General features: G+C 48.3%; 1 protein-coding gene across 1 annotated transcript; it reads left to right on the top strand.

The window, feature by feature from the left end:
- The first annotated feature begins 406 nt into the window (after nucleotides 1–406).
- On the top strand, nucleotides 407–18042 carry LOC135570042 (L-seryl-tRNA(Sec) kinase-like). The gene is made up of 6 exons (XM_065016095.1): nucleotides 407–882; nucleotides 1430–2036; nucleotides 10689–10890; nucleotides 11910–11985; nucleotides 15140–15233; nucleotides 16122–18042. The coding sequence occupies exons 1-6, from the start codon at nucleotides 685–687 to the stop codon at nucleotides 16415–16417; spliced, it is 1473 nt and encodes a 490-aa protein (XP_064872167.1). The 5' UTR covers nucleotides 407–684; the 3' UTR covers nucleotides 16418–18042.
- Nucleotides 18043–21827: the final 3785 nt, after the last annotated feature.

Consider the following 21827-nt stretch of genomic DNA (forward strand, 5'->3'; position numbering starts at 1 on the left):
TATTACTGCCCTGTTGGAGCTAGGAACACAAGCATTTAGTTAGATATTACTGCACTGTTGGAGCTAGAAACACAAGCATTTAGTTAGATACTACTGCCCTGTTGGAGCTAGGAACACAAGCATTTAGTTAGATATTACTGCCCTGTTGGAGCTAGGAACACAAGCATTTAGTTAGATATTACTGCCCTGTTGGAGCTAGAAACACAAGCATTTCGCTACACCCGCAATAACATCTGCTGTATATGTGTATGTGACCAATGTCATCTACTAAATATGTGACCAATAACATTTGATTTGAAAAACTTGTCGAAGGAGTGGCTTTGAGACGGCGTGCACATGCGCAAGTTCGACACGAGAGGACCCTTAGACCCGATGACGTGTATGTACGCGTGAGTTTAGTATGAACCGGGACTTCTGTTGGAGAATCAGTTTGAGCCGGTCTTTGATATATACTGTCCTGTCTTTTGTTTTACTCTGAACATGCCATTGGTTTGGTAGAACCTCCAGCACCGTTAGGTGGCAGCACCGGGCCATAAACTAGTATACTTACCAAAACAAAACCACCATCGAAGTACTGGATTATGACGTGTACTTGTTATGGGTCAGGAAGAGGACATTGCTCAACAAATAATAGTTTAATATCGTTCCGTCGATGAATCTAAATGAAGATCGTGTTAATTTGCGATGTGCACCCGGATATGCTTGTGTGTTCTCTGCGGTCTACCTGCAGCAGGAAAGTCGACGCTTGCGCAGGCGGTCAACTCTCACTCTGCACAACGAGGCTGGAGGTCCGCTGTCATTTCTTACGACGACCTGATTCCCGGTGACGCTTTCAATGTGAAGGAAGTCGAGGATGAGGAGGATATTCCGCGATCGCAGACGGTACATTACAAGTCTAAGTCCTGTTTATATCCATGTAGACTACTGAGAACTGTAAATGCTCAACTACCCACCTGGGATTTTTTTGTGCCGAAATTAAATCAAATCTGCATTATTGAATTACACTGCCTGTAAAGGTATCAAAAGGGAGTTCATTTCCATATAAATGCGTCATAGGTTTGATTGATACTGTAATGAAACGGCAAGGAGCAGGTCTCGAGCCCTCGGGTCCGGCGCGCTATCGACTGTGCCGCAAAAGCATGCTCGATTTCCAGCGCTTATAAACCCAGGGTCGTTACAATATGATATACTATTTGAAATAGGCAACAGAGTTTGTCATGAATGTATTCCTCATGTCACTGTGCCACAACCCTCATGTCTTTCAGCAGACTGAATGGAAATGAAAGAACAGGGTTTGTCGTGAATGTATTCCTCATGTCACTGTGCCACAACCCCCATGTCTTTCAGCAGACTGAATGGAAATGAAGGAACAGGGTTTGTCGTGAATGTAATCCTCATGTCACTGTGCCACAACCCCCATGTCTTTCAGCAGACTGAATGGAAAGGTCACAGACAAGCGGTGCTGCGGTGTGTTGAACAGTTCCTACAGAGTCCCACCAATCAGCTACCACCAATCATCTATCAGATCAACAGGGATGCCCGGAGTCGTCTCCTTCACGCCACTCAGGTCTGCGGGACACCGGTGGGCTCTTCTCTGGTCTGCGGGACACCGGCGGGCTCTTCTCAGGTCTGCGGGACACCGGTGGGCTCTTCTCGGGTCTGCGGGACACCGGCGGGCTCTTCTCAGGTCTGCGGGACACCGGTGGACTCTTCTCGGGTCTGCGGGACACCGGCGGGCTCTTCTCAGGTCTGCGGGACACCGGTGGGCTCTTCTCAGGTCTGCGGGACACCGGTGGGCTCTTCTCAGGTCTGCGGGACACCGGCGGGCTCTTCTCAGGTCTGCGGGACACCGGCGGGCTCTTCTCAGGTCTGCGGGACACCGGTGGGCTCTTCTCAGGTCTGTGGGACACCGGTGGCCTCTTCTCAGGCTTACCCGTCACCTTCAGATCGACCACCGCCGCCACTCGTCATTCTGCTGGACGACAACTTCTACTATCCAAGCATGAGATACGAGGTGTACCAACTGGCCAGAAAACGTATGTTAAATCTGAAACCCCGTTGTAGAGAGTTACTGCACCGTCTGAAACCCTGTTACTGCACCGTCTGAAACCCTGTTGTAGAGAGTTACTGCACCGTCTGAAATCCTGTTGTAGAGAGTTACTGCACCGTCTGAAACCCCGTTGTAGAGAGTTACTGCACCGTCTGAAACCCCGTTGTAGAGAGTTACTGCACCGTCTGAAACCCCATTGTAGAGAGTTACTGCACCGTCTGAAACCCCGTCGTAGAGAGTTACTGCACCGTCTGAAACCCTGTCGTAGAGAGTTACTGCACCGTCTGAAACCCTGTCGTAGAGAGTTACTGCACCGTCTGAAACCCCGTCGTAGAGAGTTACTGCACCGTCTGAAACCCCGTCGTAGAGAGTTACTGCACCGTCTGAAACCCCGTCGTAGAGAGTTACTGCACCGTCTGAAACCCCGTCGTAGAGAGTTACTGCACCGTCTGAAACCCTGTTGTAGAGAGTTACTGCACCGTCTGAAACCCCATTGTAGAGAGTTACTGCACCGTCTGAAACCCCGTCGTAGAGAGTTACTGCACCGTCTGAAACCCCGTCGTAGAGAGTTACTGCACCGTCTGAAACCCCGTCGTAGAGAGTTACTGCACCGTCTGAAACCCCGTCGTAGAGAGTTACTGCACCGTCTGAAACCCCGTCGTAGAGAGTTACTGCACCGTCTGAAACCCTGTCGTAGAGAGTTACTGCACCGTCTGAAACCCCGTTACTGCACCGTCTGAAACCCTGTCGTAGAGAGTTACTGCACCGTCTGAAACCCCGTCGTAGAGAGTTACTGCACCGTCTGAAACCCCGTTGTAGAGAGTTACTGCACCGTCTGAAACCCCGTCGTAGAGAGTTACTGCACCGTCTGAAACCCCGTCGTAGAGAGTTACTGCACCGTCTGAAACCCCGTCGTAGAGAGTTACTGCACCGTCTGAAACCCCGTTGTAGAGAGTTACTGCACCGTCTGAAACCCCGTCGTAGAGAGTTACTGCACCGTCTGAAACCCTGTCGTAGAGAGTTACTGCACCGTCTGAAACCCCGTCGTAGAGAGTTACTGCACCGTCTGAAACCCCGTCGTAGAGAGTTACTGCACCGTCTGAAACCCCGTCGTAGAGAGTTACTGCACCGTCTGAAACCCCGTCGTAGAGAGTTACTGCACCGTCTGAAACCCCGTCGTAGAGAGTTACTGCACCGTCTGAAACCCCGTCGTAGAGAGTTACTGCACCGTCTGAAACCCTGTCGTAGAGAGTTACTGCACCGTCTGAAACCCCGTCGTAGAGAGTTACTGCACCGTCTGAAACCCCGTCGTGAGAGTTACTGCACCGTCTGAAACCCCGTCGTAGAGAGTTACTGCACCGTCTGAAACCCTGTCGTAGAGAGTTACTGCACCGTCTGAAACCCCGTCGTAGAGAGTTACTGCACCGTCTGAAACCCCGTTGTAGAGAGTTACTGCACCGTCTGAAACCCCGTCGTAGAGAGTTACTGCACCGTCTGAAACCCTGTCGTAGAGAGTTACTGCACCGTCTGAAACCCCGTCGTAGAGAGTTACTGCACCGTCTGAAACCCCGTCGTAGAGAGTTACTGCACCGTCTGAAACCCCGTCGTAGAGAGTTACTGCACCGTCTGAAACCCCGTCGTAGAGAGTTACTGCACCGTCTGAAACCCCGTCGTAGAGAGTTACTGCACCGTCTGAAACCCTGTAACGTAGAGAGTTACTGCACCGTCTGAAACCCCGTCGTAGAGAGTTACTGCACCGTCTGAAACCCCGTCGTAGAGAGTTACTGCACCGTCTGAAACCCTGTAACGTAGAGAGTTACTGCACCGTCTGAAACCCCGTCTGCACCGTCTGAAACCCCGTCGTAGAGAGTTACTGCACCGTCTGAAACCCCGTCGTAGAGAGTTACTGCACCGTCTGAAACCCTGTCGTAGAGAGTTACTGCACCGTCTGAAACCCCGTCGTAGAGAGTTACTGCACCGTCTGAAACCCCGTCGTAGAGTTACTGCACCGTCTGAAACCCCGTCGTAGAGAGTTACTGCACCGTCTGAAACCCCGTCGTAGAGAGTTACTGCACCGTCTGAAACCCCGTCGTGAGAGTTACTGCACCGTCTGAAACCCCGTCGTCAGAGAGTTACTGCACCGTCTGAAACCCCGTCGTAGAGAGTTACTGCACCGTCTGAAACCCCGTCGTAGAGAGTTACTGCACCGTCTGAAACCCCGTCGTAGAGAGTTACTGCACCGTCTGAAACCCTGTCGTAGAGAGTTACTGCACCGTCTGAAACCCCGTCGTAGAGAGTTACTGCACCGTCTGAAACCCCGTCGAGAGAGTTACTGCACCGTCTGAAACCCTGTCGTAGAGAGTTACTGCACCGTCTGAAACCCCGTCGTAGAGAGTTACTGCACCGTCTGAAACCCCGTCGTAGAGAGTTACTGCACCGTCTGAAACCCTGTCGTGAAGAGTTACTGCACCGTCTGAAACCCCGTCGTAGAGAGTTACTGCACCGTCTGAAACCCTGTCGTAGAGAGTTACTGCACCGTCTGAAACCCCGTCGTAGAGAGTTACTGCACCGTCTGAAACCCCGTCGTAGAGAGTTACTGCACCGTCTGAAACCCCGTCGTAGAGAGTTACTGCACCGTCTGAAACCCCGTCGTAGAGAGTTACTGCACCGTCTGAAACCCCGTCGTAGAGAGTTACTGCACCGTCTGAAACCCCGTCGTAGAGAGTTACTGCACCGTCTGAAACCCCGTCGTAGAGAGTTACTGCACCGTCTGAAACCCCGTTACTGCACCGTCTGAAACCCCGTCGTAGAGAGTTACTGCACCGTCTGAAACCCCGTTACTGCACCGTCTGAAACCCCGTCGTAGAGAGTTACTGCACCGTCTGAAACCCCGCACACCGTCTGAAACCCCGTCGTAGAGAGTTACTGCACCGTCTGAAACCCCGTCGTAGAGAGTTACTGCACCGTCTGAAACCCCGTCGTAGAGAGTTACTGCACCGTCTGAAACCCCGTCGTAGAGAGTTACTGCACCGTCTGAAACCCCGTCGTAGAGAGTTACTGCACCGTCTGAAACCCCGTCGTAGAGAGTTACTGCACCGTCTGAAACCCTGTCGTAGAGAGTTACTGCACCGTCTGAAACCCCGTCGTAGAGAGTTACTGCACCGTCTGAAACCCCGTCGTAGAGAGTTACTGCACCGTCTGAAACCCCGTCGTAGAGAGTTACTGCACCGTCTGAAACCCCGTCGTAGAGAGTTACTGCACCGTCTGAAACCCCGTCGTAGAGAGTTACTGCACCGTCTGAAACCCCGTTACTGCACCGTCTGAAACCCTGTCGTAGAGAGTTACAGCACCGTCTGAAACCCCGTCGTAGAGAGTTACTGCACCATCTGAAACCCCGTCGTAGAGAGTTACTGCACCATCTGAAACCCCGTCGTAGAGAGTTACAGCACCGTCTGAAACCCTGTAACGTAGAGAGTTACTGCACCGTCTGAAACCCCGTCGTAGAGAGTTACTGCACCATCTGAAACCCCGTCGTAGAGAGTTACTGCACCGTCTGAAACCCTGTTGTAGAGAGTTACTGCACCGTCTGAAACCCCGTCGTAGAGAGTTACTGCACCGTCTGAAACCCCGTCGTAGAAAGTTACTGCACCGTCTGAAACCCCGTCGTAGAGAGTTACTGCACCGTCTGAAACCCTGTCGTAGAGAGTTACTGCACCGTCTGAAACCCCGTCGTAGAGAGTTACTGCACCGTCTGAAACCCCGTCGTAGAGAGTTACTGCACCGTCTGAAACCCTGTTGTAGAGAGTTACTGCACCGTCTGAAACCCCGTCGTAGAGAGTTACTGCACCGTCTGAAACCCCGTCGTGAGAGTTACTGCACCGTCTGAAACCCCGTTGTAGAGAGTTACTGCACCGTCTGAAACCCCGTCGTAGAGAGTTACTGCACCGTCTGAAACCCCGTCAGAGAGTTACTGCACCGTCTGAAACCCCGTCTAGAGAGTTACTGCACCGTCTGAAACCCCGTCGTAGAGAGTTACTGCACCGTCTGAAACCCTGTCGTAGAGAGTTACTGCACCGTCTGAAACCCCGTCGTCAGAGAGTTACTGCACCGTCTGAAACCCCGTCGTAGAGAGTTACTGCACCGTCTGAAACCCCGTCGAGAGAGTTACTGCACCGTCTGAAACCCCGTCGTAGAGAGTTACTGCACCATCTGAAACCCTGTTACGCACCGTCTGAAACCCCGTCGTAGAGAGTTACTGCACCGTCTGAAACCCCGTCGTAGAGAGTTACTGCACCGTCTGAAACCCCGTCGTAGAGAGTTACTGCACCGTCTGAAACCCCGTCGTAGAGAGTTACTGCACCGTCTGAAACCCCGTCGTAGAGAGTTACTGCACCGTCTGAAACCCCGTCGTAGAGAGTTACTGCACCGTCTGAAACCCCGTCGTAGAGAGTTACTGCACCGTCTGAAACCCCGTCGTAGAGAGTTACTGCACCGTCTGAAACCCCGTCGTAGAGAGTTACTGCACCGTCTGAAACCCCGTCGTAGAGAGTTACTGCACCGTCTGAAACCCCGTCGTAGAGAGTTACTGCACCGTCTGAAACCCCGTCGTAGAGAGTTACTGCACCGTCTGAAACCCCGTCGTAGAGAGTTACTGCACCGTCTGAAACCCCGTCGTAGAGAGTTACTGCACCGTCTGAAACCCCGTCGTAGAGAGTTACTGCACCGTCTGAAACCCCGTCGTAGAGAGTTACTGCACCGTCTGAAACCCCGTCGTAGAGTTACTGCACCGTCTGAAACCCCGTTACACCGTCTGAAACCCCGTCGTGAGAGTTACTGCACCGTCTGAAACCCCGTCGTAGAGAGTTACTGCACCGTCTGAAACCCCGTCGTAGAGAGTTACTGCACCGTCTGAAACCCCGTCGTAGAGAGTTACTGCACCGTCTGAAACCCCGTTACTGCACCGTCTGAAACCCCGTCGTAGAGAGTTACTGCACCGTCTGAAACCCCGTCGTAGAGAGTTACTGCACCGTCTGAAACCCTGTCGTAGAGAGTTACTGCACCGTCTGAAACCCCGTCGTAGAGAGTTACTGCACCGTCTGAAACCCCGTTACTGCACCGTCTGAAACCCCGTCGTAGAGAGTTACTGCACCGTCTGAAACCCCGTCGTAGAGAGTTACTGCACCGTCTGAAACCCCGTCGTAGAGAGTTACTGCACCGTCTGAAACCCCGTCGTAGAGAGTTACTGCACCGTCTGAAACCCCGTTACTGCACCGTCTGAAACCCCGTCGTAGAGAGTTACTGCACCGTCTGAAACCCCGTCGTAGAGAGTTACTGCACCGTCTGAAACCCCGTCGTAGAGAGTTACTGCACCGTCTGAAACCCTGTCGTAGAGAGTTACTGCACCGTCTGAAACCCCGTCGTAGAGAGTTACTGCACCGTCTGAAACCCCGTCGTAGAGTTACTGCACCGTCTGAAACCCTGTCGTAGAGAGTTACTGCACCGTCTGAAACCCCGTCGTAGAGAGTTACTGCACCGTCTGAAACCCTGTCGTAGAGAGTTACTGCACCGTCTGAAACCCCGTCGTAGAGAGTTACTGCACCGTCTGAAACCCCGTCGTAGAGAGTTACTGCACCGTCTGAAACCCCGTCGTAGAGAGTTACTGCACCGTCTGAAACCCCGTCGTAGAGAGTTACTGCACCGTCTGAAACCCCGTCGTAGAGAGTTACTGCACCGTCTGAAACCCCGTCGTAGAGAGTTACTGCACCGTCTGAAACCCCGTTGTAGAGAGTTACTGCACCGTCTGAAACCCCGTTGTAGAGAGTTACTGCACCGTCTGAAACCCCGTCGTAGAGAGTTACTGCACCGTCTGAAACCCCGTCGTAGAGAGTTACTGCACCGTCTGAAACCCCGTCGTAGAGAGTTACTGCACCGTCTGAAACCCCGTCGTAGAGAGTTACTGCACCGTCTGAAACCCCGTCGTAGAGAGTTACTGCACCGTCTGAAACCCCGTCGTAGAGAGTTACTGCACCGTCTGAAACCCCGTCGTAGAGAGTTACTGCACCGTCTGAAACCCCGTCGTAGAGAGTTACTGCACCGTCTGAAACCCCGTCGTAGAGAGTTACTGCACCGTCTGAAACCCCGTTACTGCACCGTCTGAAACCCCGTCGTAGAGAGTTACTGCACCGTCTGAAACCCCGTCGTAGAGAGTTACTGCACCGTCTGAAACCCCGTCGTAGAGAGTTACTGCACCGTCTGAAACCCCGTCGTAGAGAGTTACTGCACCGTCTGAAACCCCGTCGTAGAGAGTTACTGCACCGTCTGAAACCCCGTCGTAGAGAGTTACTGCACCGTCTGAAACCCTGTCGTAGAGAGTTACTGCACCGTCTGAAACCCCGTCGTAGAGAGTTACTGCACTGTCTGAAACCCCGTTACTGCACCGTCTGAAACCCCGTTACTGCACCGTCTGAAACCCCGTCGTAGAGAGTTACTGCACCGTCTGAAACCCCGTTACTGCACCGTCTGAAACCCCGTCGTAGAGAGTTACTGCACCGTCTGAAACCCCGTCGTAGAGAGTTACTGCACCGTCTGAAACCCCGTCAGTAGAGAGTTACTGCACCGTCTGAAACCCTGTCGTGAGAGTTACTGCACCGTCTGAAACCCCGTTACTGCACCGTCTGAAACCCCGTCGTAGAGAGTTACTGCACCGTCTGAAACCCCGTCGTAGAGAGTTACTGCACCGTCTGAAACCCCGTCGTAGAGAGTTACTGCACCGTCTGAAACCCCGTCGTAGAGAGTTACTGCACCGTCTGAAACCCCGTCGTAGAGAGTTACTGCACCGTCTGAAACCCCGTCGTAGAGAGTTACTGCACCGTCTGAAACCCCGTCGTAGAGAGTTACTGCACCGTCTGAAACCCCGTTACTGCACCGTCTGAAACCCCGTCGTAGAGAGTTACTGCACCGTCTGAAACCCCGTTACTGCACCGTCTGAAACCCCGTCGTAGAGAGTTACTGCACCGTCTGAAACCCCGTCGTAGAGAGTTACTGCACCGTCTGAAACCCCGTCGTAGAGAGTTACTGCACCGTCTGAAACCCCGTCGTGAGAGTTACTGCACCGTCTGAAACCCCGTTTACTGCACCGTCTGAAACCCTGTCGTAGAGAGTTACTGCACCGTCTGAAACCCCGTTACTTACTGCACCGTCTGAAACCCCGTCGTAGAGAGTTACTGCACCGTCTGAAACCCCGTCGTGAGAGTTACTGCACCGTCTGAAACCCCGTCGTAGAGAGTTACTGCACCGTCTGAAACCCCGTCGTAGAGAGTTACAGCACCGTCTGAAACCCCGTGAAAGTTACTGCACCGTCTGAAACCCCGTCGTAGAGAGTTACTGCACCGTCTGAAACCCCGTCGTAGAGAGTTACTGCACCGTCTGAAACCCCGTCGTACTGCACCGAAACCCCGTTACTCTGAAACCCCGTCGTAGAGAGTTACTGCACCGTCTGAAACCCCGTCAGAGAGAGTTACTGCACCGTCTGAAACCCCGTTACTGCACCGTCTGAAACCCTGTCGTAGAGAGTTACTGCACCGTCTGAAACCCCGTTACTGCACCGTCTGAAACCCCGTCGTAGAGAGTTACTGCACCGTCTGAAACCCCGTCGTAGAGAGTTACTGCACCGTCTGAAACCCCGTCGTAGAGAGTTACTGCACCGTCTGAAACCCCGTCGTAGAGAGTTACAGCACCGTCTGAAACCCCGTCGTAGAGAGTTACTGCACCGTCTGAAACCCCGTCGTAGAGAGTTACTGCACCGTCTGAAACCCCGTCGTAGAGAGTTACTGCACCGTCTGAAACCCCGTCGTAGAGAGTTACTGCACCGTCTGAAACCCCGTTACTGCACCGTCTGAAACCCCGTCGTAGAGAGTTACTGCACCGTCTGAAACCCCGTCGTAGAGAGTTACTGCACCGTCTGAAACCCCGTCGTAGAGAGTTACTGCACCGTCTGAAAATGTGAAATGTCTTGATAATATTTTTTATTTAAAGCTGTTTGAAGCCCGGTGTACAAAACTGAAAGTGCAAAAATAAGTATGAGAAGCATAGAAATTGCACACCTAGAACAGACCTACCGCTTTCTAAGACTTGCTTTCAATGAAAATGACAGATCTATAAGTCACATTTCTATGTCCATTTGGTCTGGTCGCCCAAAAAGTTACAAATGTACCAAACAAAACAAACACCTCTCAGCCCAAGGACGACTTTTAAATATGTCCACAGAAAAACAAAAACACATTTACAGGAACACCTGTGCAGATAAAGTTTGTTAACAGAATAAAACTGAGGGAGATTCGACCATAATTCTGTTACCAAACTTTTGCATCTGCACAGTTTTTCCAGTAAATGTTTTTTAAATTTATTTAAATTGATTTACTATGTAAATTGTTCAAACAAGTTGTATTTATGGTTTGTTAAACTTTGAAATCAATGTTTTTTTTGTTTAGCATAAGTCTTAGTCTTAAATCAGAGTCTCGGCGTAATTCCGTTTCCGTGGAATTGCCCCGTACCAGTTAACGTTATGTGGGTCATTTGAACCAGTTAGTTTAACCATAGATATCGTTTGCCTACTTTGACATGTTTCTCTTTGAAACAGACTCTGTGGGATTCTGTCAGGTGTACGTCCACTGTCCCGTGGAGTCGTGTGTCAGGAGAAACCAGCTGAGGCCCCAGCCGTTACCCAGTGATGTCATCGTAGAGATGGCCAAGCGCATGGAGCCTCCAAACCCTCAGAGAAACTCATGGGAGCAGAACAGTGTCACTCTGGACAGCGAACACCACTTCACCATAGAATACATGTGAGTGAGTCTAGGGAAGTGTCCCCTTACACAAGCTGATGTGATGATGATGATGATGATGATGATTGTGATGTTAATGAGGATGATGATGAAGAGTGTGATGTTGAGGATGATGAAGATTGTGAGGATGATGATGATGAAGAGTGTGATGTTGATGATGGTGATGATGATGAAGTGTGATGATGATGATGATGATGATGATGAAGAATGTGGTCAAATCAAATGTATTTATATAGCCCTTCGTACATCAGCTGATATCTCAAAGTGCTGTACAGAAACCCAGCCTAAAACCCCAAACAGCAAGCAATGCAGGTGTAGAAGCACGGTGGCTAGGAAAAACTCCCTAGAAAGGCCAAAACCTAGGAAGAAACCTAGAGAGGAACCAGGCTATGAGGGGTGGCCAGTCCTCTTCTGGCTGTGCCGGGTGGAGATTATAAACCTAGAGAGGAACCAGGCTATGAGGGGTGGCCAGTCCTCTATTGGCTGTGCCGGGTGGAGATTATAAACCTAGAGAGGAACCAGGCTATGAGGGGTGGCCAGTCCTCTTCTGGCTGTGCCGTGTGGAGATTATAACAGAACATGACCAAGATGTTCAAATGTTCATAGATGACCAGCATGGTCAAATAATAATAATCACAGGCAGAACCGTTGAAACTGGAGCAGCAGCACGGCCAGGTGGACTGGGGACAGCAAGGAGTCATCAGGCCAGGTAGTCCTGAGGCATGGTCCTAGGGCTCAGGTCCTCTGAGAGAGAGAAAGAAAGAGAGAATTAGAGAGAGCATACTTAAATTCACACAGGACACCGGATAAGACAGGAGAAGTACTCCAGATATAACAAACTGACCCTAGCCCCCCGACACATAAACTACTGCAGCATAAATACTGGAGGCTGAGACAGGAGGGGTCGGGAGACACTGTGGCCCCATCCGATCCAAGCAATCAGACAGGAAATGTGACGTTAACGTAATCAAATGTTACTGTTTATGTATATTAACCTTGTGTTTCACTGTCTCCTTCAGCCAAAGGTTGGTGAAGGTGATCTCTACTGCGTTGGAGAACCCACTGAGTCCAGTCCAGGACAACACTGAGCAGAAGGTATGTTCTGTTAGTTCATGGAACCCACTGAGTCCAGTCCAGGACAACACTGAGCAGAAGGTACGTTCTGTTAGTTCATGGAACCCACTGAGTCCAGTCCAGGACAACACTGAGCAGAAGGTATGTTCTGTTAGTTCATGGAACCCACTGAGTCCAGTCCAGGACAACACTGAGCATGGAACCCACTGAGTCCAGTCCAGGACAACACTGAGCAGAAGGTATGCTCTGTTAGTTCATGGAACCCACTGAGTCCAGTCCAGGACAACACTGAGCATGGAACCCACTGAGTCCAGTCCAGGACAACACTGAGCAGAAGGTATGTTCTGTTAGTTCATGGAACCCACTGAGTCCAGTCCAGGACAACACTGAGCAGAAGGTATGTTCTGTTAGTTCATGGAACCCACTGAGTCCAGTCCAGGACAACACTGAGCAGAAGGTATGTTCTGTTAGTTCATGGAACCCACTGAGTCCAGTCCAGGACAACACTGAGCAGAAGGTATGTTCTGTTAGTTAATGGAACCCACTGAGTCCAGTCCAGGACAACGCTGAGCAGAAGGTACGTTCTGTTAGTTCATGGAACCCACTGAGTCCAGTCCAGGACAACACTGAGCAGAAGGTATGTTCTGTTAGTTCATGGAACCCACTGAGTCCAGTCCAGGACAACACTGAGCATGGAACCCACTGAGTCCAGTCCAGGACAACACTGAGCAGAAGGTATGTTCTGTTAGTTCATGGAACCCACTGAGTCTAGTCCAGGACAACACTGAGCATAAGGTATGTTCTGTTAGTTCATGGAACCCACTGAGTCCAGTCCAGGACAACACTGAGCAGAAGGTATGTTCTGTTAGTTCATGGAACCCACTGAGTCCAGTCCAGGACAACACTGAGCAGAAGGTATGTTCTGTTAGTTCATGGAACCCACTGAGTCCAGTCCAGGACAACACTGAGCAGAAGGTATGTTCTGTTAGTTCATGGAACCCACTGAGTCCAGTCCAGGACAACACTGAGCAGAAGGTATGTTCTGTTAGTTCATGGAACCCACTGAGTCCAGTCCAGGACAACACTGAGCAGAAGGTATGTTCTGTTAGTTCATGGAACCCACTGAGTCCAGTCCAGGACAACACTGAGCAGAAGGTATGTTCTGTTAGTTCATGGAACCCACTGAGTCCAGTCCAGGACAACACTGAGCAGAAGGTATGTTCTGTTAGTTCATGGAACCCACTGAGTCCAGTCCAGGACAACACTGAGCAGAAGGTATGTTCTGTTAGTTCATGGAACCCACTGAGTCCAGTCCAGGACAACACTGAGCAGAAGGTATGTTCTGTTAGTTCATGGAACCCACTGAGTCCAGTCCAGGACAACACTGAGCAGAAGGTATGTTCTGTTAGTTCATGGAACCCACTGAGTCCAGTCCAGGACAACACTGAGCAGAAGGTATGTTCTGTTAGTTCATGGAACCCACTGAGTCTAGTCCAGGACAACACTGAGCAGAAGGTATGTTCTGTTAGTTCATGGAACCCACTGAGTCTAGTAGGAGGCAGAGCAGCTTACAGTATGGTGACCCTCAGAGCTGTGGTGTATTCTATATTCTGTAGGAGGCTGACCCTCAGAGCTGTGGTGTATTCTATATTCTGTAGGAGGCTGACCCTCAGAGCTGTGGTGTATTCTATATTCTGTAGGAGGCTGACCCTCAGACCTGTGGTGTATTCTATATTCTGTAGGAGGCTGACCCTCAGAGCTCTGTGGTGTATTCTATATTCTGTAGGAGGCTGACCCTCAGAGCTGTGGTGTATTCTGTAGGAGGCTGACCCTCAGACCTGTGGTGTATTCTATATTCTGTAGGAGGCTGACCCTCAGAGCTGTGGTGTATTCTATATTCTGTAGGAGGCTGACCCTCAGAGCTGTGGTGTATTCTATATTCTGTATGAGGCTGACCTTCAGAGCTCTGTGGTGTATTCTATATTCTGTAGGAGGCTGACCCTCAGAGCTGTGGTGTATTCTGTAGGAGGCTGACCCTCAGACCTGTGGTGTATTCTATATTCTGTAGGAGGCTGACCGCCAGAGCTGTGGTGTATTCTATATTCTGTAGGAGGCTGACCCTCAGAGCTGTGGTGTATTCTATATTCTGTAGGAGGCTGACCCTCAGAGCTCTGTGGTGTATTCTATATTCTGTAGGAGGCTGACCCTCAGAGCTGTGGTGTATTCTATATTCTGTAGGAGGCTGACCCTCAGAGCTGTGGTGTATTCTGTAGGAGGCTGACCCTCAGAGCTGTGGTGTATTCTATATTCTGTAGGAGGCTGACCCTCAGAGCTGTGGTGTATTCTATATTCTGTAGGAGGCTGACCCTCAGAGCTGTGGTGTATTCTATATTCTGTAGGAGGCTGACCCTCAGAGCTGTGGTGTATTCTATATTCTGTAGGAGGCTGACCCTCAGAGCTGTGGTGTATTCTATATTCTGTAGGAGGCTGACCCTCAGACCTGTGGTGTATTCTATATTCTGTAGGAGGCTGACCCTCAGAGCTCTGTGGTGTATTCTATATTCTGTAGGAGGCTGACCCTCAGAGCTGTGGTGTATTCTGTAGGAGGCTGACCCTCAGAGCTGTGGTGTATTCTATATTCTGTAGGAGGCTGACCCTCAGAGCTCTGTGGTGTATTCTATATTCTGTAGGAGGCTGACCCTCAGAGCTCTGTGGTGTATTCTATATTCTGTAGGAGGCTGACCCTCAGAGCTGTGGTGTATTCTATATTCTGTAGGAGGCTGACCCTCAGAGCTGTGGTGTATTCTGTAGGAGGCTGACCCTCAGACCTGTGGTGTATTCTATATTCTGTAGGAGGCTGACCCTCAGAGCTGTGGTGTATTCTGTAGGAGGCTGACCCTCAGACCTGTGGTGTATTCTATATTCTGTAGGAGGCTGACCCTCAGACCTGTGGTGTATTCTATATTCTGTAGGAGGCTGACCCTCAGAGCTGTGGTGTATTCTATATTCTGTAGGAGGCTGACCCTCAGAGCTGTGGTGTATTCTGTAGGAGGCTGACCCTCAGACCTGTGGTGTATTCTATATTCTGTAGGAGGCTGACCCTCAGACCTGTGGTGTATTCTATATTCTGTAGGAGGCTGACCCTCAGAGCTGTGGTGTATTCTATATTCTGTAGGAGGCTGACCGTCAGAGCTGTGTGTCCAGTGTGGTCTACCAGGCTGACCAGGCCTGCAGACGCCTGGTCTCACAGGCCATGCAGGAGGCCAGAGGTCAGTATTCATCCTTACTGTGATCCTTAAAGCCCCCACACACACACACACACACACACACACACACACACACACTGATAGAGTTTGCCGGCTGAGAGTACTTAGCGACTCTGAACGGAATGCCAGGCGTAATTTGCAAGCTGAAAATGTTGTCAGCCGTACGTCCACCGGCAGTCGGTCCCTAAAACCCGCCGTGCCGAACTAACGTCAAACGAAGTGCATATGAACAGCACGTGGACATTTTGGGGTGTTTACTCTCCCCTTTTAAAAGGTAGACTCAGTGAGATGGACGTTGCCCGCACGAAATAAACACAATATCCGGTCCATTTCCACAACAACTAAAATAGGTGTTGAAGCACGAGACGACTAAACTTCTCTGTTTTTTGGGGGGGAACCCGTAGCAGCGTGAAGCTCCCCTCGTAACACGTGTCAGATACTCTCGACTGTGTGAGAACATGGCAGTAACGTCTTGCCTCGCGCTCATCTCAAAATCTTGTTTAAACATCATCTGGCTGAGTCTAACTTAAAAATAAAAAAATATATAATCAAGAGTTAATAGTGGCAAGGCATGTAGTAGCCTAGTGGTTAGAGCGTTGGACTAGTAACCGGAAGGTTGCGAGTTCAAACCCCCGAGTTGACAAGGTACAAATCTGTCGTTCTTCCCCTGAAAAAGGCAGTTAACCCACTGTTCCTAGGCTGTCATTGAAAATAAGAATTTGTTCTTAACTGACTTGCCTGGTTAAATAAAGGTAAAATAAAAACAGAGAGAATGAATGATTGTGTGTTTATATTTTAGGTTTCTAAGTAGAATGTTTCTTGACTCACTACCTCCCCTTCCTTCTTTATACTCTCACCAGTAAATCACAACTCTTCGTCCTCTATGTTCAGAACATCAACTTCCCCCAGAGAGGATGAGGTCTCTGGCAGCCGACTTCAATGAATCCAAAACCACATTCCTCCAGGACCTGCGGAGACAAGTTCTCCACGGCCTTCCCTTAACCCAGGGAGAGGGCGTGGAGGTGCCCAGGGAGAGGGCGTGGAGGTGCCCAGGGAGAGGGCGTGGAGGTGCCCAGGGAGAGGGCGTGGAGGTGGAGCGGGTTGTGAACAGAGCCGTGGACGTCTTCAACAAAGAGAAACAGGAAATCATTGCAAGATACCTTCCTCCTTATGACAGAATAAAATGACACCGGTAATGAGGGATGGATGATCGCCATTATGTAACTTTCATTGATTCTATGTAAATAGTCATACATGTTGACGTTAGTAATTACATTTATATATTCTTCTGACAAAATGTCCAACCTGTTAGGTGCATATACAGGTTCCACCTTGCTAGGTTCCACCCTAACAGGGTGGAAATGTGGAGGCTAACTTAGCCGTAGCACTGGGTGGAACCTAGCAAGGTGGAAATGTGGAGGCTAACTTAGCCGTAGCACTGGGTGGAACCTAGCAAGGTGGAACCTAACAGGGTGGAAATGTGGAGGCTAACTTAGCCGTAGCACTGGGTGGAACCTAGCAAGGTGGAACCTAACAGGGTGGAAATGTGGAGGCTAACTTAGCCGTAGCACTGGGTGGAACCTAGCAAGGTGGAACCTAGCAGGGTGGAAATGTGGAGGCTAACTTAGCCGTAGCACTGGGTGGAACCTAGCAAGGTGGAACCTAGCAGGGTGGAAATGTGGAGGCTAACTTAGCCGTAGCACTGGGTGGAACCTAGCAAGGTGGAAATGTGGAGGCTAACTTAGCCGTAGCACTGGGTGGAACCTAGCAAGGTGGAAATGTGGAGGCTAACTTAGCCGTAGCATTGGGTGGAACCTAGCAAGGTGGAACCTAACAGGGTGGAAATGTGGAGGCTAACTTAGCCGTAGCACTGGGTGGAACCTAGCAAGGTGGAAATGTGGAGGCTAACTTAGCCGTAGCATTGGGTGGAACCTAGCAAGGTGGAACCTAACAGGGTGGAAATGTGGAGGCTAACTTAGCTGTAGCACTGGGTGGAACCTAGCAAGGTGGAACCTAACAGGGTGGTATGTGGAGGCTAACTTAGCGGTAGCACTGGGTGGAACCTAGCAAGGTGGAAATGTGGAGGCTAACTTAGCCGTAGCACTGGGTGGAACATAGCAAGGTGGAAATGTGGAGGCTAACTTAGCCGTAGCACTGGGTGGAACCTAGCAAGGTGGAAATGTGGAGGCTAACTTAGCCGTAGCACTGGGTGGAACATAGCAAGGTGGAAATGTGGAGGCTAACTTAGCCGTAGCACTGGGTGGAACCTAGCAAGGTGGAAATGTGGAGGCTAACTTAGCCGTAGCACTGGGTGGAACCTAGCAAGGTGGAAATGTGGAGGCTAACTTAGCCGTAGCACTGGGTGGAACCTAACAGGGTGGAAATGTGGAGGCTAACTTAGCCGTAGCACTGGGTGGAACCTAACAGGGTGGAAATGTGGAGGCTAACTTAGCCGTAGCACTGGGTGGAACCTAGCAAGGTGGAAATGTGGAGGCTAACTTAGCCGTAGCACTGTGAGTGATCAAGATCCAGCTAGCATAATGGTGAACACTTGAAGATCATTTTTTTACTGGTCTGTCAAACATAATTTGAAATGATCAAATGTTCATCTAATTTAGCCGAACAGCGGGGGACATTTTAAGAGTGAGACCGTACTGACTAACATCATGAAACATTAAAATGTGGATGTGAACCGAGTGTTGATACTTAATGTAGCGTTGCGTTGCTATGGACACTTCCTGATTGTGATGTCATCATCCACTGAAAACAAAATGGTCAAAAAAATGCAAATAAAATGTCCCATTGAGATCGATATGTTTTGTGTTTTTATGGAAAAGGACACCTACCTTTCTATTTAAAGCCCTTTGGAAACCACATTCTACAGTGAATAAGAGGTGTTATTTCCTGGGGACAGAAAAGGCACTGCATAACAGGAATGAATGACCCGGTCTGTGAGAGCCACAAATCCAGGTAACGAGTGGAGGACAGAGGAGCCTCTTAAAGAAGAAGTTACAAGTATGTGAGAGCCACAAATCTTGCTTGTTTGTAGGTGACCAAATACTTATTTTCCACCATAATTTGCAAATAAATTCATAAAAAAATCCTACAATGTGATTTTCTGGATTTTTCTTTCTCATTTTGTCTGTCATAGTTGAAGTGTACCTATGATGAAAATTACAGGCCTCATCTTTAGAAGTGGGAGAACTTGCACAATTGGTGGCTGACTAAATACCTTTTTGCCCCACTTTATATGGTTTTATAGAGGGTTGTTTGACAACATATAGGTCAATGTCCATGTATATGGTTTTATAGAGGGTTGTTTGACAACATATAGGTCAATGTCCATGTATATGGTTTTATAGAGGGCTGTTTGACATTTACATTTACATTTAAGTCATTTAGCAGACGCTCTTATCCACATGTAGTAAGTACAATGTATATGGTTTTATAGAGGGCTGTTTGACAACATGTAGGTCAATGTCCATGTATATGGTTTTATAGAGGGCTGTTTGACAACATGTAGGTCAATGTCCATGTATATGGTTTTATAGAGGGCTGTTTGACAACATGTAGGTCAATGTCCATGTATATGGTTTTATAGAGGGCTGTTTGACAACATGTAGGTCAATGTCCATGTATATGGTTTTATAGAGGGTTGTTTGACAACATATAGGTCAATGTCCATGTATATGGTTGTATAGAGGGCTGTTTTTTAATTTTTTTATTTCACCTTTATCTAACCAGGTAGGCCCCGTTGAGAACAAGTTCTCATTTACAATTGCGACCTGGCCAAGATAAAGCAAAGCAGTTCGACACATACAACGACACAGAGTTACACATGGAGTAAAACAAACATACAGTCAATAATACAGTATAAACAAGTCTATATACAATGTGAGCAAATGAGGTGAGAAGGGAGGTAAAGGCAAAAAAAGGCCATGGTGGCAAAGTAAATACAATTGATAGAGGTATAGTTTAGATAATCAATTATGTATACATTAATGATTAGAACCATTTATGCTAATACTATTATGTTATGATTTGAAAAGTAAGAGTTCTTAATTGTACTGTTACTGAAAATGTAAGCAGAAATGAATTGTGTCTGTGTCTCCTGGGAAAGGGATAAGATCGTTTTTCAAACTGATGAGAATGTTTTGGTTGGATTCCATTAGGGGAGAGGAGTTTATCCTTTAGGCAGGTTGAAATGTAGAGTTAACGTGGGAGCGAGGCTGTGGCGGTCCGACAGATAAGAAATGTCTGGGAGACGTTCCAGGCTTGATGAACAATGGGCTCTTGTGAGAATCAGAGAGAGGGTGTAACTGATGACGTCATTTTATGTTCACTTCCTTTAAAATGTAATGTTCTTTGTATTTTGGGTCAGTACTCATCAAGAATAAATGCTGAACTTGTTTTTTTAAGACTGGTCTCGTGCTAATTCATGCAAATGATAAACTTACAACTTATCATGAATTAGAAATGAGTGTGAATTTAATTGGATTTGGCAATTAAACATAAAGGAATTTAGAATTCCTCTATCAACAATATAGCAAGTAAAACACTGGAATGGTAGTTTTGCAATGGAAGAATGTGCAAAGTAGAAATAAAAATAATGGGGTGCAAAGGAGCAAAATAAATAAATAAATAAATTAAATAGAGTTGGGAAAGAGGTAGTTGTTTGGGCTAAATTATAGGTGGGCTATGTACAGGTGCAGTAATCTGTAAGATGCTCTGACAGTTGGTGCTTAAAGCTAGTGAGTGTGCTACAGGTGGGAGATGCTATGGTGACCAGCGAGCTGAGATAAGGGGGGACTTTACCTAGCAAAATCTAGAATTGGCTTCCTATTTCGCAACAAAGCATCCTTCACTCATGCTGCCAAACATACCCTTGTAAAATTGACCATCCTACCAATCCTCGACTTTGGCGATGTCATTTACAAAATAGCCTCCAATACCCTACTCAACAAATTGGATGCAGTCTATCACAGTGCAATCCGTTTTGTCACCAAAGCCCCATATACTACCCACCATTGCGACCTGTACGCTCTCGTTGGCTGGCCCTCGCTTCATACTGACCGCCAAACCCACTGGCTCCATGTCATCTACAAGACCCTGCTAGGTAAAGTCCCCCTTATCTCAGCTCGCTGGTCACCATAGCATCTCCCACCTGTAGCACACGCTCCAGCAGGTATATCTCTCTAGTCACCCCAAAACCAATTCTTTCTTTGGCCGCCTCTCCTTCCAGTTCTCTGCTGCCAATGACTGGAACGAACTACAAAAATCTCTTAAATTGGAAACACTTATCTCCCTCACTAGCTTTAAGCACCAACTGTCAGAGCATCTTACAGATTACTGCACCTGTACATAGCCCACCTATAATTTAGCCCAAACAACTACCTCTTTCCCAACTGTATTTAATTAATTTATTTATTTTGCTCCTTTGCACCCCATTATTTTTATTTCTACTTTGCACATTCTTCCATTGCAAAACTACCATTCCAGTGTTTTACTTGCTATATTGTATTTACTTTGCCACCATGGCCTTTTTTGCCTTTACCTCCCTTCTCACCTAATTTGCTCACATTGTATATAGACTTGTTTATACTGTATTATTGACTGTATGTTTGTTTTACTCCATGTGTAACTCTGTGTCGTTGTATGTGTCGAACTGCTTTGCTTTATCTTGGCCAGGTCGCAGTTGTAAATGAGAACTTGTTCTCAACTTGCTTACCTGGTTAAATAAAGGTGAAATAAAAATAAAATAAAATAAAATATGTTTTTATAGAGGGCTGTTTGACAACATGTAGGTCAATGTCCATGTATATGGTTGTATAGAGGGCTGTTTGACAACATGTAGGTCAATGTCCATGTATATGGTTTTATAGAGGGCTGTTTGACAACATGTAGGTCAATGTCCATGTATATGGTTGTATAGAGGGCTGTTTGACAACATGTAGGTCAATGTCCATGTATATGGTTTTATAGAGGGCTGTTTGACAACATATAGGTCAATGTCCATGTATATGGTTTTATAGAGGGCTGTTTGACAACATGTAGTAAGTACAATGTCCATGTATATGGTTTTATAGAGGGCTGTTTGACAACATGTAGGTCAATGTCCATGTATATGGTTTTATAGAGGGCTGTTTGACAACATGTAGGTCAATGTCCATGTATATGGTTTTATAGAGGGCTGTTTGACAACATGTAGGTCAATGTCCATGTATATGGTTGTATAGAGGGCTGTTTGACAACATGTAGTAAGTACAATGTCCATGTATATGGTTGTATAGAGGGCTGTTTGACAACATGTAGGTCAATGTCCATGTATATGGTTTTATAGAGGGCTGTTTGACAACATATAGGTCAATGTCCATGTATATGGTTTTATAGAGGGCTGTTTGACAACATATAGGTCAATGTCCATGTATATGGTTTTATAGAGGGTTGACAACATGTAGTAAGTACAATGTCCATGTATATGGTTTTTGCATGATGGTCTCAAGTTAGACGAAGGGAGGGAGGCCTCCTTAACGCGCAACCAGATAAATCATCTTCAGCACCAGCGAATATTCACTTATTTCATGATTTCTGTTTTGT

The sequence above is a fragment of the Oncorhynchus nerka genome, unplaced genomic scaffold, assembly GCF_034236695.1.
Source record: "Oncorhynchus nerka isolate Pitt River unplaced genomic scaffold, Oner_Uvic_2.0 unplaced_scaffold_1149, whole genome shotgun sequence".
NCBI lineage: Eukaryota > Metazoa > Chordata > Actinopteri > Salmoniformes > Salmonidae > Oncorhynchus > Oncorhynchus nerka.

Coding starts and splice junctions, on each gene's coding strand:
- LOC135570042 (XM_065016095.1), top strand. CDS start 685: ATGTGCACCCGGATATGCTTGTGTGTTCTCTGCGGTCTACCTGCAGCA. Junction 11,986..15,139: donor AGGACAACACTGAGCAGAAG/GTATGTTCTGTT, acceptor TATATTCTGTAG/GAGGCTGACCGTCAGAGCTG. Junction 15,234..16,121: donor GGCCATGCAGGAGGCCAGAG/GTCAGTATTCAT, acceptor CTCTATGTTCAG/AACATCAACTTCCCCCAGAG.